Raw genomic sequence first — 14,749 nt, 5'->3', positions numbered from 1 at the left:
AAGAGTGTGCACTGTAGACTCAATTCATGTTAGTTACCCTTTTTTTTTTTACAGTGCAAAAAGTATATATTGGTAATCTATTGAATAATACAAATTTTCACAGACTTAACCTTTACTGAACATCGATTACACATCTATCACTGGTGATAGAAGAGCTCTCTCTTTCAGGGTTTTCAGAGTTCAGTGGGATGTTGCTACGGACAACGATGGTTTTAACAACTTTGCTAGGAGCATAGACTGCCCCCAGAGTCTGACACAGGACACAGGCCTAACCACAGTGAAAGCAGACTGGGACCACAAAGGCCCCACTTTAAAGAGTGAGAGGCAAAACTGCGGAGAGCGAAGACTAGGTGCTGGTAAGGATTAGGTCACAGAGAGCCTCACAGAGGAGACTGGATTTACACAAAAAGCAATGAGGAGTCTCCAAGGGGTTTGAGCTGCAGAGTGACAAGAGTCAGATTCGTGTTTTAGAAAGATCTTTGCAGGGGGCACTCCTGGAGGCAGGAAGGGAAACCAGCCAGGGGGCAACTGCAGAATTCCAGGGAAGAGGAATCAGGAGCCTGCTTAAGGCAACTGGCAATGATGATGGGGCAGCTAACAGATACCAAAAAATGTATTAAGGAGGAGGAAACAAAAAGATGTTTCTCTCTAATTCTAATAGTTTCTTTGAACTGCTAGTAGTTCAAGATTTGTTTTTTCTTAATGGTGAACAGTTGGGGGATTCTAAACTAATTTTCAAAGAATCATAGCTAAGTAGCCTATTCTGAACCAAGAAACACAAAGAAAAAAAAAACCCAAATATTTGCTAAATGGTAGAAAAAGAAACCTCTAGATGAGAGAATATGACTTTTCCACTTAATGCAGTGCATTTATCTAGTTATACTTTTTGGTTTGCGATTATGCCCTTTAACCTAAATGTTCTTCATCAATTTATTTAACTATGTAAGCCCAGTATTATCTTCAAGTCAGAATAACCCTGTTTGAGGCCAAAGTACAACAAAGAGTGACAACAATATATTTAAGATAAGCCTAAAGAGTACATGTAAAAATGCACATTGGTAATACACATATTAAGTATAAGAAGGCTTGGGGTGTTTTTGCTATTTATTTTTAACATGTGAACTTGACTTTTGAAAATAACATTAAGGGGTGTGGGTGTTTGTGTTATAAAAACAGGGAAATTAAAAATTAGTCTAAACTCTCACCATTCAGATGACATGCAAACTGTCGACAAGCAAAATATTAAACAAATAACAAGAGAAAATTCAGGTAAAATATCATAAAATCCAAACACTGAAGGCAGGTAGAAAATGATAAGTTTTTCCCTCTTGACTCTCAAATCTAATAATCCCTCAACCCCTTGGTAAACACTGCTAACAGTTTTTCTGATCTTTTCCAGATAAATATGTATGAAATTCTATTCCTGGATTTGTACCAAAAGAATGATACTTTATACACTGTTCTTCACCTTGCTTTTCTCACTGAATGATGTATCTTGTAGATATTTCTACACTTGCACACACAAATCCACCCCATGCCACTTTGTAGATGTGACACCCTAATTCAACAAATTTCTCATTGATGTATTTCCTGGTTTGTTCCCTACTGCTAAATCACTGTGTGTATGTATGCATATCTTGGTACATTTTGCAAATATATCATACAGTAAATTTCATGCATTTAAGTTTTGCTATAAACACAAAATTGCCCTTCAGAATGTTTGCATCAATTTATACAAACAGTGTATAAAAGTACCCATTCACGCATAACCTATCCAAACTAGTATCAATACTTTTAATTTTGCCATCCTAAAAGGCAGGAAAAGGAAAAAAATTAAAAAAAAAAAAACCAGCAACAAAAAATAGTAGCGCACTGTCTTTTTGGGGTTTTGTTTGTTTTGCTTTTAATTACAGAAGTGTAACCCTTGCCAAGGGAGTTCCCAAAGTTTCCTTCTTTCTTGTTGGTCTCTATTCTATTCCATTTATTTCTCCCATAGCAATAGCCCACTGGGTCAAATAAATAAGTTCTGTTCTGTCTTTTTAAAAGTTTACATGTGGCATGAAAAGATGCTCAACATCACTCATTATCAGAGAAATGCAAATCAAAACCACGATGAGGTACCAAGTTTATGTGTGGGAATGTACTGGATTATTTGGTTGCAAATGAGAATCTACCTTCATTGCTGACCCACAAATATCGGTACTATGGCTTCGTAGTATGTTTTATTCTCTGGTGGGACTAGGGTTCCCTCCGTCACTCTTCTTTTCCAAAATTTTCCTGAGTATTTTCATAGGCTTTAGGTGAACTTTCATATTAAAAAATAAACAAATTATGTTTGCATTTTACCTGGAATTTCATTGAACACATAGATTTTATTAAGGAAAACTGACCTCTTTGTTGTGTCTTCCTACTCAAGAGCATGGCATAATTTACCATTTAACAATATTTTTGATTCTAGAGTTCTTAAATCTATTGATTTTTTATCTATTAATTTTGTAACCTGCCAACTTACTTATTGTTTTGAATAGTTTTTGGTCTATTCTCCTGAGTGTTCTAATACATAATCATATTGTCTGCAAATGACAATAATTTTACAGCCTTCTTTTCAAAAATCACACCTCTTATTTCTTTCTCCCATCTTCCAGCACTGGATAGTGTATATCCTGAACAATGTTAAATAAAATTGTTGTCTAGTTCCTGACTCTAATTTGTATGTGAGCCAAAAATGTGAGGCACATATGCAATTTAAAATTTTTTTAGCAACTATAAGTTGTTAGAAGTCAAAAGACTATAGTTAATAATATAGTACTGTATACTCGAAAGTTGCTTAGAGTAGATCTTAAGAATTCTCACCACAAACACTCACATACAAGAGTTAAAAATGGGAGGTGATGTATGTGTCAGTTATCTTGATCTTGGTAATCACTATACAATGTATATCAAGCCATGTTGCACTCTTTAAATACAAATAATTATATTTGTCGATTATTCCTCAATGAAATTAAAAAGTTCAAAAATAGGTGATATTAATTTTAATGTATTTTATTTGATGAGGGATATTAAAATGATCATCTCAACATAAAACTTATTATGTGCTCAACATAAAACTTATTACTGAGAAACTAAATCTTTTTTTTGTCATATTAAGTCTTTGAAATATTATGTGTATATTTTCAGCTTATCTCACTTCAGATTAGACATAGAGTACTCAATAGTACATATGGCTAGTGACTACCATACTGAACATTTCTAGTGTTTGATAATTAAATATGATGTTAGCTCTTGGTTACTAACACTTGGTAGTAGACAATTCATGGCTAGCTTAATAAGATATTTACTTTTAAGCTGACATTGATAAAAATTTGGATTTCTATCCAGTTGCCATTTGTCAACTGATTTTGCACATCTACTGAGGTGACCATAGAATTTTTCTCCTTTGACTATGTTACCATTTTATAGTACTGTATGTTATCATATATATTATCTAAATACTTCAGTTCAGTTCAGTTCAGTTCAGCTGCTCAGTCATGTCCGACTTTGCGACCCCATGAACCACAGCACGCCAGGCCTCCCTGTCCATCACCAACTCCCGGAGTCCACCCAAACCCATGTCCATCGAGTCGGTGATGCCATCCAGCCATCTCATCCTCTGTCATCCCCTTCTCCTCCTGCCCCCAATCCCTCCCAGCATCAGGGTCTTCTTCAATGAGTCAACTCTTCGCATGAGGTGGCCAAAGTATTGGAGTTTCAGCTTCAGCATCAGTCCCTCCATTGAACACCCAGGACTGATCTCCTTTAGGATGGACTGGTTGGATCTCCTTGCTGTCCAAGGGACTCTCAAGAGTCTTCTCCAACACCACAGTTCAAAAGCATCAATTTTTCTGCACTCAGCTTTCTTCACAGTCCAACTCTCATATCCATACATGACCACTGGAAAAACCATAGCCTTGACCAGACAGACCTTTGTTGGCAAAGTAATGCCTCTGCTTTTTAATATGCTGTCTAGGTTGGTCATAACTTTCCTTCCAAGGAGTAAGCGTCTTTTAATTTCATGGTTGCAATCACCATCTGCAGTGATTTTGGAGCCCAAAAAATTGAAGTCTGACACTGTTTCTACTGTCTCCCCATCTATTTGCCATGAAGTGATGGGACCAGATGCCATGTTCTTACTTTTCTGAATGTTGAGCTTTAAGCCAACTTTTTCACTCTCCTCTTTCACTTTCATTAAGAGGCTTTTTAGTTCATCTTCACTTTCTGCCATACCTAATACTTAAATACCCTTAATTCCAGAAATACATCCTGAATGATTTTTTTATTTTTAAGTAATTCCATTCACTACATTTTGACGCAGAAGGAAAATTAGTCTGTAAGTTTATTTTCATGTGCTATAGTGTTATATCAGCTTCATTAAGAAGTTAAAAACTTTCCTTTTTCTTTATTCTATGAAAGAGTTTAAATAACACAGAATGTGATCACTTCTTAAATATCTGAAGGAACCTGTGATCCATCCAGGCTTGGCAACAGTAGGACCTTAAATATTTGTTGTTTTAACTACAATATTAAAAGCTATTTCAGTAAAATTTTAAAGTAGTTAGTACAAAGAAGCATTAAAAGTTAAATATATCCCTGTACCAGAGGATAAATAATTTATTTTTTCCAGATGATTTGTAATTTAAATAACTCCCAGCAATTGCTGGCATCATTCCAAACAAAAGTCACCAATATTAAAAGATGTATACTGTGTGAAAACATTTCCTGATCCTTAATATTCTCGAGGCAACAATACTGGAGTGAGTTGCCATTCCCTTCTCTAAGGGATCTTACCAACCCAGGGATTAAACCTGGGACTCCCACATTGCAGGTAGATTCTTTACCATCTGAGACACCAGGGAAGCCCCCTAATGTTATATTTTAAGCAAATATCAAAATAGAAAAAGAATAATGAAATTATTGAGACCATGACAGTGGCAAGTGAAAAAGCACTTTGGATTCTGATTCAGTGAAAAGTAACAAGCTTTAGGCCCACAATACCTGTTAATCATTACTCATCTAGTAGCTAGTGTCAGTCAAACATGTTTTTATATGGGGGTATCCTAGCCTAAGAGACTTTCCAGGTGACTCAGTGGTAAAGAATCCATCTGCCAATGCAGGAGACATGGGTTCAATCCTTGGGTTAGGAGGATCTCCTGGAGAAGGAAATGGAAACCCACTCCAGTATTCTTGCCTAGGAATCCCATGGACAGAGGAGCCTAGCGGACTAGTCCACGGGATCACAAAAGAGTCAGACACGACTTAGCGACTAAATAACAAAAACATCCTAGCCTAAAGTACCATTTGACACCATGCAATGCTGGAAAGGACTCTCAAAATGATCTGCCCTCAAAATTGATTCTACTCATAATACAATTATTTTCAACTATGGAAAGATGATATCACTTGGCATATTTATTTAAATGTGGGGTTTTTTTTTCCCTTAAAATAACTTGAAGTACCTATAATTTGGGTAACTTTAAAAAACAGCTTCTCCTTTTACTCACTGTGAAATCACTTGGTGTTTTGGAGCATTAACTCTCTATACATTGCACTGCTTTCATCACGGCTATTTAATGTCCTTCAAGACTACTGATTCTATCTCCCAGCTCTTCCACGTGACTTTGCTGTATTGACTAAACCCCCTGCATGTACTAGAAGCTTTAACTCTCTACAATCTCCTTCCCTATAGCATAAAAACATGCTGAAATCTCTCCCAACCTGTTACAAACAGCAACCTTCCTACTCTGTTGCATCTTCTGGCACCCATCTTTTCTCCTTTTAAATGATAAATTAGAGCAAATAATATCTATAAAAATGTCATACTCTCCCTCATTTTGATATGCCCTTCTCTGAATATGACAGGAAGGACTGGAGTGTTAGTCAGGATGCCAAGTATTATTCATTATTGGTGAACAGTCTTACCCATGTTAAAGCCCATAATTAGAGTATATTAACAGAAGGTTTTTTTCTGCTTCTGCTCAGACAGCAAATACTTTTTGTCTCTGCTTTTTCCCCGCTCCTTGATGCCTTAACCAGATATGGTAAAGTTTTCCCCATCTCTCACCTGTGGTCATAGTTCCATTGAACTGATAATGGTAAAGGATTATCAAAGCCCTCCCGATCAGCAAAAGCAGGGGCTGCTGTCACTGAGCTCTGCAGTAGTGTGGCTGACCACACCCATTTCATGTTCCCTACACCTCTTTAGCTTCCTATCGCTGCTTTTAAGACACTCTCATCTTTGTCCCAAGTGCCTTTTCTGACTTATCTGCCTGTATTTGACTCTTAGATGTTACTAATTCTAGAATTCTGTTCTTGACCCTTTATTCATACCCTCAGAGTATGAACATCCTCAGGGATTTCATCCACATGATAGCCCTCTCCATTGTAGTTTGAGTTTAGAATATTTTCTTTAAAAGATCTGATTCTATTATCAATATTTTAAACCACACACAGCTCTTCTCAGCAGGGGACAGAAATGCTTGGCCCCACCCCCATTCCAGGAGATGTGCTAATGGCATTGGATGCCTGGGAGCCAGGAGTGCTAAATATACCCTAGAAGCAATCCCGTGGAGACACACGGAAAACATGACTTTAGAGAAAGCCTCCCTGTACCTGCCTAGCCCAAAAATTACAGCTAGTTAGAAGAATACAGAATAGAATTAGCAGAGAAGAGCAAGTCACACTTGGAGAAACGGTGCGCTATTAACCAGAATAAGGATTCCTCTCAACCGTATTAACACTATTTTCACAACAAATCATCTTTAAAATAACTGGTATCATGTTAAACACATATTGTCCATGCTTACGCTGTGTAACTGTGAATTAAAGTGGGGTGTAATTTATTACTGCTTTATGTATTTTGGTTACTATTAATCACTGATAAAATAACATATATCTAAGAATTTGGCAGGAGGAGAAGGGGATGAGATGGCTGGATGGCATCACCGACTCGATGGACCTGAGTTTGAGTAAATTCTGGGAGTTGGTGATGGACAGGAAGGCCTGGCGTGCTGCGATTCATGGGGTCACAAAGAGTTGGACACGACTGAGCAACTGAACTGAACTGAAGAATTGGTCCAGTATCACTAAAGTCAATCCAAAACAAAAATGATGAAGTTACTGAACACAATTTTGTCTAGCTTTTCCAAAGTCAAAACACAACACATCAGATTATGTATACTTTGCTAATGCTCCAATTTCTCTGACATTCAGCAAAATAAACATTTATATCTAAATATTTTTAAATGACTGTATCTCCAATATTGCTACTGAATATCTCTGGCTTACCTCATAGGGTAGTTTATCAAAATATCCATTACTTGGCCCTTCCCTGAGAGCAGCACTGCTAAACGTTTTGCTCAGATTGTCCATTTCACATTCATCCTTTTCTTCATAGTCATCTTCTTCCAGATCGTTCATGTCAATAAGTGAAGTCTTGAGAGAAAGCATGGGCTTGTCCTTCGTACCATGTAGTACAACTGCATCTAATTCAGTGTAGTAATCCAGAAGAGAACTATTTATTTCCAGGCGTATAAGATTTGTAGGAAAATTTATCTGCTTAATACAAGGTTTAAACTGGCGAGCTTGGGAAGCATTCACCTTCGTAGGTTTCTCTGACCAAAGAGTCTCCCATCTGCCAAAGAAAGAAATTTCTCTATAATACAGTTTAGAATGACATTTTCTGGTACTGTAAAGTTAGGGGCCCATGCCCAATATGTTCCAGTGTGAAGCAAAACCATTAAACAAAGCAGATAGACACAATCGAACCAATAATTATTTCCAGGACATGAAAAAATTTTAAATCTAAATGCCATAGACCTTATTACTGAAAACATTTTTACTACTTAAATTATTTTTACAACTCCTTAGAAAGTCATTTTAGGCAGATTTCACAGTTAGTTAAAAACTGGAATCACTAGTCAGAGGTCCATAAACAACATTCAGTTTTATAGAAAAAGTAAACTCCAATTATGAAGGCACATGAAAGCAAGCACTCCTGGACTCCCCTGATAGCGCAGTGGATAAGATTCTGCCTGCCAATGCAGGGGACACGGGTTCAGTCCCTGGTCTGGGAAGATCCCACATGCCATGAATTAACTAAGCCCATGTGCTGCAACTACCCGGCCCACACGCCTAGAGCCTGTGACCGCAGCAAGAGAAGGCAGTAAAATGAGAAACCCGAGCACTGCAACAAGGAGAGGCCCCCACCTGCCACAACTAGAGACAGCCTGTGGAGCATGAAGACCCACTGCGTCCATAAATAAATTAACTAAGTTTTAAACAAAGAAAGCAAGCACTCCTGTGTCCGAAACCAACTGTGGGAACTAAACTGACCACCTTGCCTCATAAAGGTCTCCTTTCCCATTTCTGTTACTAGCATCATACAAATTCAAATTTTTCATTATCCTTGATTTTCTTTTACCCAGTCGTTAAGTTTTATCAAAGTTTTCATGAAACTGTCTCATATATGCCCTTCTCCTAAATTTCCATTATTGTCATCTTTGAGTCATCCTTATATCCTCCATACCTAGCAACTAGCTAACATGTTAACAGGTAAGTAACATTTTCTCCTATTTCTTCAAATGAACTTCCACTCTTCAGCTGGGTTAATCGTTACTTTTCCAGATAATAAACTTATTTTCACAGAAAGGTATTTGCTCATGTTGCCTCTCCACTCAATGAAATGCCTAAATTACAATCATCAGCCCATCTTTTCTTTAAGGACTAACTCATATTCCATGTCTTTACATAGACATTCTTTTTTTTTTACATAGATATTCTTACAAAATTATTTTCCAAAATTATTTAAAGATTCACATAACATCATTAAATATATACACTCTCATATATATGGCATAAATAACCATTTTTCTAATACATCAGAGAAAATTAAAAACACAGACAAAAATACTTCAATAAATACTTCTTTTGCTGTTTTTTTTCTTTTGTTGTTTAGATTTAGTTTAGCTGGCAGAATTTTTAAATAAAGATTTTACGTCAAGGTCTAAGTACACTTTTAAGTCTCCCAATAAATACTGCAACTATTTCAAAGAAGCTTATGCCAACAGTATATAAGAATAACCACTGCAAGCATCCTCTACTTTTATGTATATATTTGTTTATTTGGCTGTGCCAGATCTCAGTTACAGCACTCAGGATCTTTGGTTGTGGTATGTGGGATCTAATTCCCTGACCAGGGATTGAACCCAGGCGCCCTTCCTTGGGAGCCTGGAATCTTAACCACGACTATCAGGGAATTCCCAGTATTCTCTGTTTTAAAAAAATAATCTCTAAATTCATAGTGACCCATATCTCTGTGACATAATTTATAATTCACTATTAATAACACTTAAAATGTTTTCATATGCTTATTAATCATATCAAATTTTCTTCCTTCCAGTATATTGTCAGTTCATTTCCTTGCCCCAGTGGCTTATTGATACCTATGTAAAAATTGACTACAGCAAAGCATTTAGGAAGCTGAAATATACAAAAGAGTGTGAAACTCAGAGCCAAGACTATAGAAGTCATTGACATACAAGTACCATAATGATCTTTAGGCCAAGATGGGAGCAAGATAGGCATATAGCACCAATTTCAGGAGAAGGGAATTTTGGTAATTTCTACCTTTAGGAATAAAAGCATAAGGCAGAAACTCAATGGGGATTCCAGTAAATATATCACTGACAGTAACAGTAGGAATTTTTACAGTTAACGGAACCCTTATAATCACCCCATATTTGTGAGATTTGCTACTTCTCTCCTGAACACTAGGAATAAAACCCATCAAACATATAAAGAGACTCTGAGTATTTGCATTTAGACAACCTGAAAGCAGGAATAGAGACTGGCCCCGCGGTATAATCAGCCTTGGGAGGCAGGGGAAGAGTTCAAGGAAGACAGCGGGTTGTGGCAGATTCAAGGAGGAAACGAAAGCAGGCTGAGCAGTCTCACTTTCTGTGGCAAGGCAGAAGAGCAAATTTGAAATGCCAGCCCAGACTAAGAAGTGTTCCTAAAGTCTAAATGCAAAAAATCTTGAGGGTTTCTAACAATGGTATTGATCTGAACACTCTACTGAAGATCCAGGCAGTTCAACAGAGCTAGCCATACAGGAACAGAAGTATGAAACATTTAAAACCATGTTCGTAGGGAAATGCATTCCTAACTTTGGACAGATTGTTTCCAAGAATCCTGGGGTACATGGCAGAAGGTATGAGAAAACTCAGACTTTGGTTTTGCTCTTCTTTTTGTTGCTGCTGGAAAATGACATGAAGTGATGTTGGAGGTTTTTCTCGTGTCCAAGAAGCAAGGACCACTCAGGGCCCTGTGAAATCACTGCCCGTGCTGGTTCACAGCACATGTGGACAAAACCAGCCTGTTTTATTGTTTAGCTTCAATGAGAAGTTTTTATGAAGCTTAACAGAAACACTGAAAATGTAATACAGAAATCACCTCTGCCAGGTCCTTCGCAATAAATAAAGACACAGACAAAACATGTTCTTTATGCAGAGCTGGACCTGTATTATAATGCAAATTATGTTATAAAATTACAAATATAAGCTTGAAAACAAGCATTGATTAGAGCAGAAATATTCTATTGAAATAATGTATTAATCTACTAAAGTCTCCCCCTCTCTCTCTACTTTGCAAAATGGACAAGGTTAAGATGATGCTTTAAAATGACTTCCTTAACATTTCTACCATGTTTAAATATATAAGAGTTAATGCTATTTTAGTATCACTTTTGCTTCTGACTTTAGATAGCATAAATATAGTTATACATAAATCATAAGTTTAAATATGATAGCATTCTTAAAGTAGAATAATATCATCAGTTTTTAGAAATATTTTTAAATGTCTAAACATAAAAAAATTCAGGTATCATTATTTATATTTTATTTTGATTTTTCTTGATAACCTAAAAAGTAACTAAAAAAAGTGCTAAAAAGGTGAAAAATTATTTTATAGGTCTGTGGCCATTTAAATTAACATTAACTATGAGACCAATATAATTGATTTAGGGCTATTGGCACTAAAGTGAATTTTTGTTTAAAATTCTAACAGAACTATATTATTTTAAAGTCAGATATCTACCCAACAAGAGAATATATCAATATCTTTTTTTAAATTATCGTGCAGTTGATTGATTTATAACATTAGTTTCAGGTATACAACACAATGATTCAATATTTTCGTAGGTTACAGAATGTTACTATATTACAAAATAATGACTATTCTAAAATATTGGTTGTATTTCCTATGTCAAAATCTTTCTGTTTAGAAAACTAAAGCCTGACCTTTACAAACTAGTGAGTGAAAGCAAGCAAGCAAATACAAATAAATGCACATCTGCATGCCTGTGTACACATAATACACACAAACATACACACTCACACATAATTTTCCATGAGACAGCCCTGACTCTCCTAATCCTCTAGACCCAGAGCTGCGCCTATGAGATTAAACTGCTCTAAGTCATGGCTTCTGTGGTCTGCACATTTATATACTAACTTTATCTGTGCATACAGTATAGTTCTCTACTGGACAAATCTGACAAACAATTATTTTCAATCTACAGTTGCATGTACAGAATTTAGTGTGGAATCCGCATCAGACTGTGCTTTGTCTGCACTTGAAGCACTTAATTCCGGGGTGGTATCGGCATTCTCTTCCCCAGTCCACTTCTTTCTCCTTCTCGCTCCTTCTCTCTCTGACTATGTGTCCAGGACTTGGACACCAGACACTCTGTCTCTGTAACTGCTGACCTGCTGTCACCACTGAGAAAGTTGCTCTAGGGCTCCCAGGAAGCAGCAGGTGGACAAGAGAGGAAGAGAGATGTTTATCAACAGAAACTGGAGAAAGCAAGTTTTCTAACATATTCAGGTTGCAAGCCAGGCACATGGATGCAAATTACTTCCCTGTAACCAAAATTTTTCCTGGTTACTAAGCACATCTAGTAGCCACACAAAGAAAGATCTCTTGCCAACAGGGCTCCATTTCACCAGCTGAAAGTGAAGGGGGAGAATCGGAAAACAAGAATAAAAGTAAAGTATTCTAAGAGGTATACTGAACTCACTCTGTGTTTCTCAGCCCGCCACTAATAGGCACTAACAAACTGGCATCTGCTTCAAAAAGAACCAGTAAAGGGTCTGATTATTTCTGACTTAAATGACAAAATCATGCCTCACAAAGTCAAGGGGACCAGATCATGACCAATTCGTGAAATCACTGCTTAAGCAACTTCCTTTGGCAGCAAATCCTGTGACAGCCATTTTCTTTCTCCCTGTTTTCTTAACTTCTATATTATACAGTGAAAATGCTTTCAGCACTCAAGAGAACCACTAAATTTTAACCCCAAATAGCTTTATTCCAATCAGTTTATTTAATATGACCTCAAGGTCTCTTCTCTTTCCCCTGTCTCTCTCTCTTCCAGCGTGTAACCCTGCACTTGCCTTTTTCCTGACTCTTACAGAAGCATCTACTAAGATCTTATCCTCAGGACCAGGACACTCTATACGATTTTCTGTTCTCTTAGTATAACACTAGGCAAGAAGTCAAAAGACTTTGAGATCTTACAGGACTACTTGTAACTTTCCCACTTCACTCACCAAACATAAGAAATGCAATCAGACAAAATGGGGAAAGATTGTTTTTCAATTTTCTGGGACGCATTCATTTCCCATTAACAAATTCTTGAACTATTCCAACACACTCTCTTACTTGCTAAGCCCTAAGGTGGAAATAAGGGCTTCCCAGGTGGCTCAAGAGTAAAGACCCCGCCTGCAATGCAGGAGACTCAGGTTTGATCCCTGGGTCACGAAGATCCCCGGAGAAGGAAATGGCAACCTGCTCCAGTAATCCTGCCAGGAAAATCCCATGGACAGAGGAGCCTAGCGGGCTACAGTCCACAGGGTCACAAAGAGTCAGAGTCGGCCATGACTGAGAGGCTGAGCAGACTCATACACGCACACATACACATGTAAAGTTGCCAACTGCTCTTTATTTGCGATTCTGAGCGTGCTAATTTCTCAGTGTAAACTGGGGCTTCTTTTATGAAATGACAGTGATGAAAACGACATTGGTAGCAAAGTAAATAATCTGCCACCTCTGTGCCAGTTCTCTTTTATTATCAATACTTTATGTCTACCAGTGTATTAGAGCTGACTTTCTCCACCCATGCTCAGCTTATCTCCTGGTAGGTCCGTGCTCATACCCCAGATCTGCAGCCTTGCTCCTTAGGGCTCCCAATTGCTGCCTTCTACAGAGACTACATGGGCTCCCAGAGCCTCTTCATCAGAGAGTGGCAGGTCTCTGGAAGACTTCCACTCACCTCCCGCTCCCCTAGCTCACAGCCCAAGACAGACCAGCAGGGGTGTCCAAGTCCAGCTCCCTGGCAAGTCAGCCTCCAGGCTGCCTGGGACTTCACAGGACACTGCACCCTTGCCTTCTCCTCCCTTACACCACTTTCCCTGCTCCCTCACTGCTTTCTCCAGGAGCACTTTCCTAACAAATCCCTGGCGGGGGATCAGTCTTCTCAGGACTGCTTCTGGGAAACTGGATCCAAGGGCGCTACGAATTCCAGAGCTGGTGGGCCCCTGACAGCTTGTTCTCTCCACTCTGGGACTTGTCTCACTTCTTGGAACACCAGGATTTCACCTCCTGATTCCACTTCTGTACGTGCTGTTCTCACTTCACCTTTCCTACCCAAATTAAAGCCTTACTCACCCCTCAGTCCCAAGGAAGTCACTTTCCCTGGGGGGACTTCTCTGAGCCCCACAGGCTTCCCTCTGTCAGCACATTCCCCAGCCCTTTCCCAGGCTGGCCTGTAAATCTCAAAGAACAAGATCCGCATCGGTCCAGCCCTCTGTTTTGTTCCCAGAAGTGAGTGGGCAGAGGAGGTGTTCAATCAATGTTCCTGACTGTCTACAGATTCACCAAAATGCTAACACTTACTAAATCTGGGCAGAAGAATTGTGGGGTTTTTTATACAAATTGTGGGGTATTTTCTAACAAGTTTTTTAAACAATGAAACTGATTTCATAATCAGTAAAAATTTTAGGCCCTTTTTTATCCTGCAGTAATAGATATTAGTTAGATTCTTTTCTTCAAAAGCTAATGGTGTTTTCTGTGGAATAAGGCTAAAACACAGCTAAGCAAAGTAGACTCACATCCGTAAATATAAAGCTGTCATTTTCATCATCATCACACACTACAACTCTCAGCTAGGAACCCAAGAGCATGATTTACAGTCACAATCAGTTATGGAGAAATTAGGTGTTATATCTTATCCAGGTACTGATTCATCTTGTTAGGGAAAAAGTAGATAGCTTTGCAGGAAAGAGGCAGAGAATGACAAGAGTCCAACAAAACAGTTTTCACATAAGCAAGCATCCTATTCAAAGAAATTTAAAGCATCCCTTTTCAGAAAAAAAGAAAAAAGACTGTATGATAAAGGATACTGGTTTTCTGTGTTTTAAAAAACTGATTCATTAATAATATTGTTGACAATGTGAATTATCAAATTTGTTCTTATAAGAATAAATAAAGATTACACCAGCAGTGTCCAGCTTGAGCTGAGCTGTATTCTGCACTTGCTTCCTGGTAGCCTGGGAGGTGTTCCTTGGAGCTGAGGAGACAAGGACCTCTTCTCAACTCAAAGGGAGGAGTGTGTTAGGCCACACCATAACTGTGCCCCTACTCCTCCTCCATGGGCAGA

General features: G+C 38.1%; 1 protein-coding gene across 3 annotated transcripts in view; it reads right to left on the bottom strand.

Annotated features, from left to right (window-relative positions):
• Positions 1 to 14,749, bottom strand: part of FBXL4 (F-box and leucine rich repeat protein 4) — a 72,605-nt gene that overhangs the window by 35,464 nt on the left and 22,392 nt on the right. For all 3 annotated transcript variants that reach the window (XM_065911644.1, XM_065911642.1, XM_065911643.1), the window contains one exon: positions 7,321 to 7,666. In XM_065911644.1, the coding sequence (XP_065767716.1) occupies positions 7,321 to 7,666 (346 nt within the window). The remainder of the gene's footprint in view (positions 1 to 7,320; positions 7,667 to 14,749) is intronic.

The sequence above is a fragment of the Muntiacus reevesi genome, chromosome 19 (genome assembly GCF_963930625.1).
Source record: "Muntiacus reevesi chromosome 19, mMunRee1.1, whole genome shotgun sequence".
Lineage (NCBI taxonomy): Eukaryota > Metazoa > Chordata > Mammalia > Artiodactyla > Cervidae > Muntiacus > Muntiacus reevesi.
This window is presented reverse-complemented; position numbering and strand designations above follow the sequence as displayed.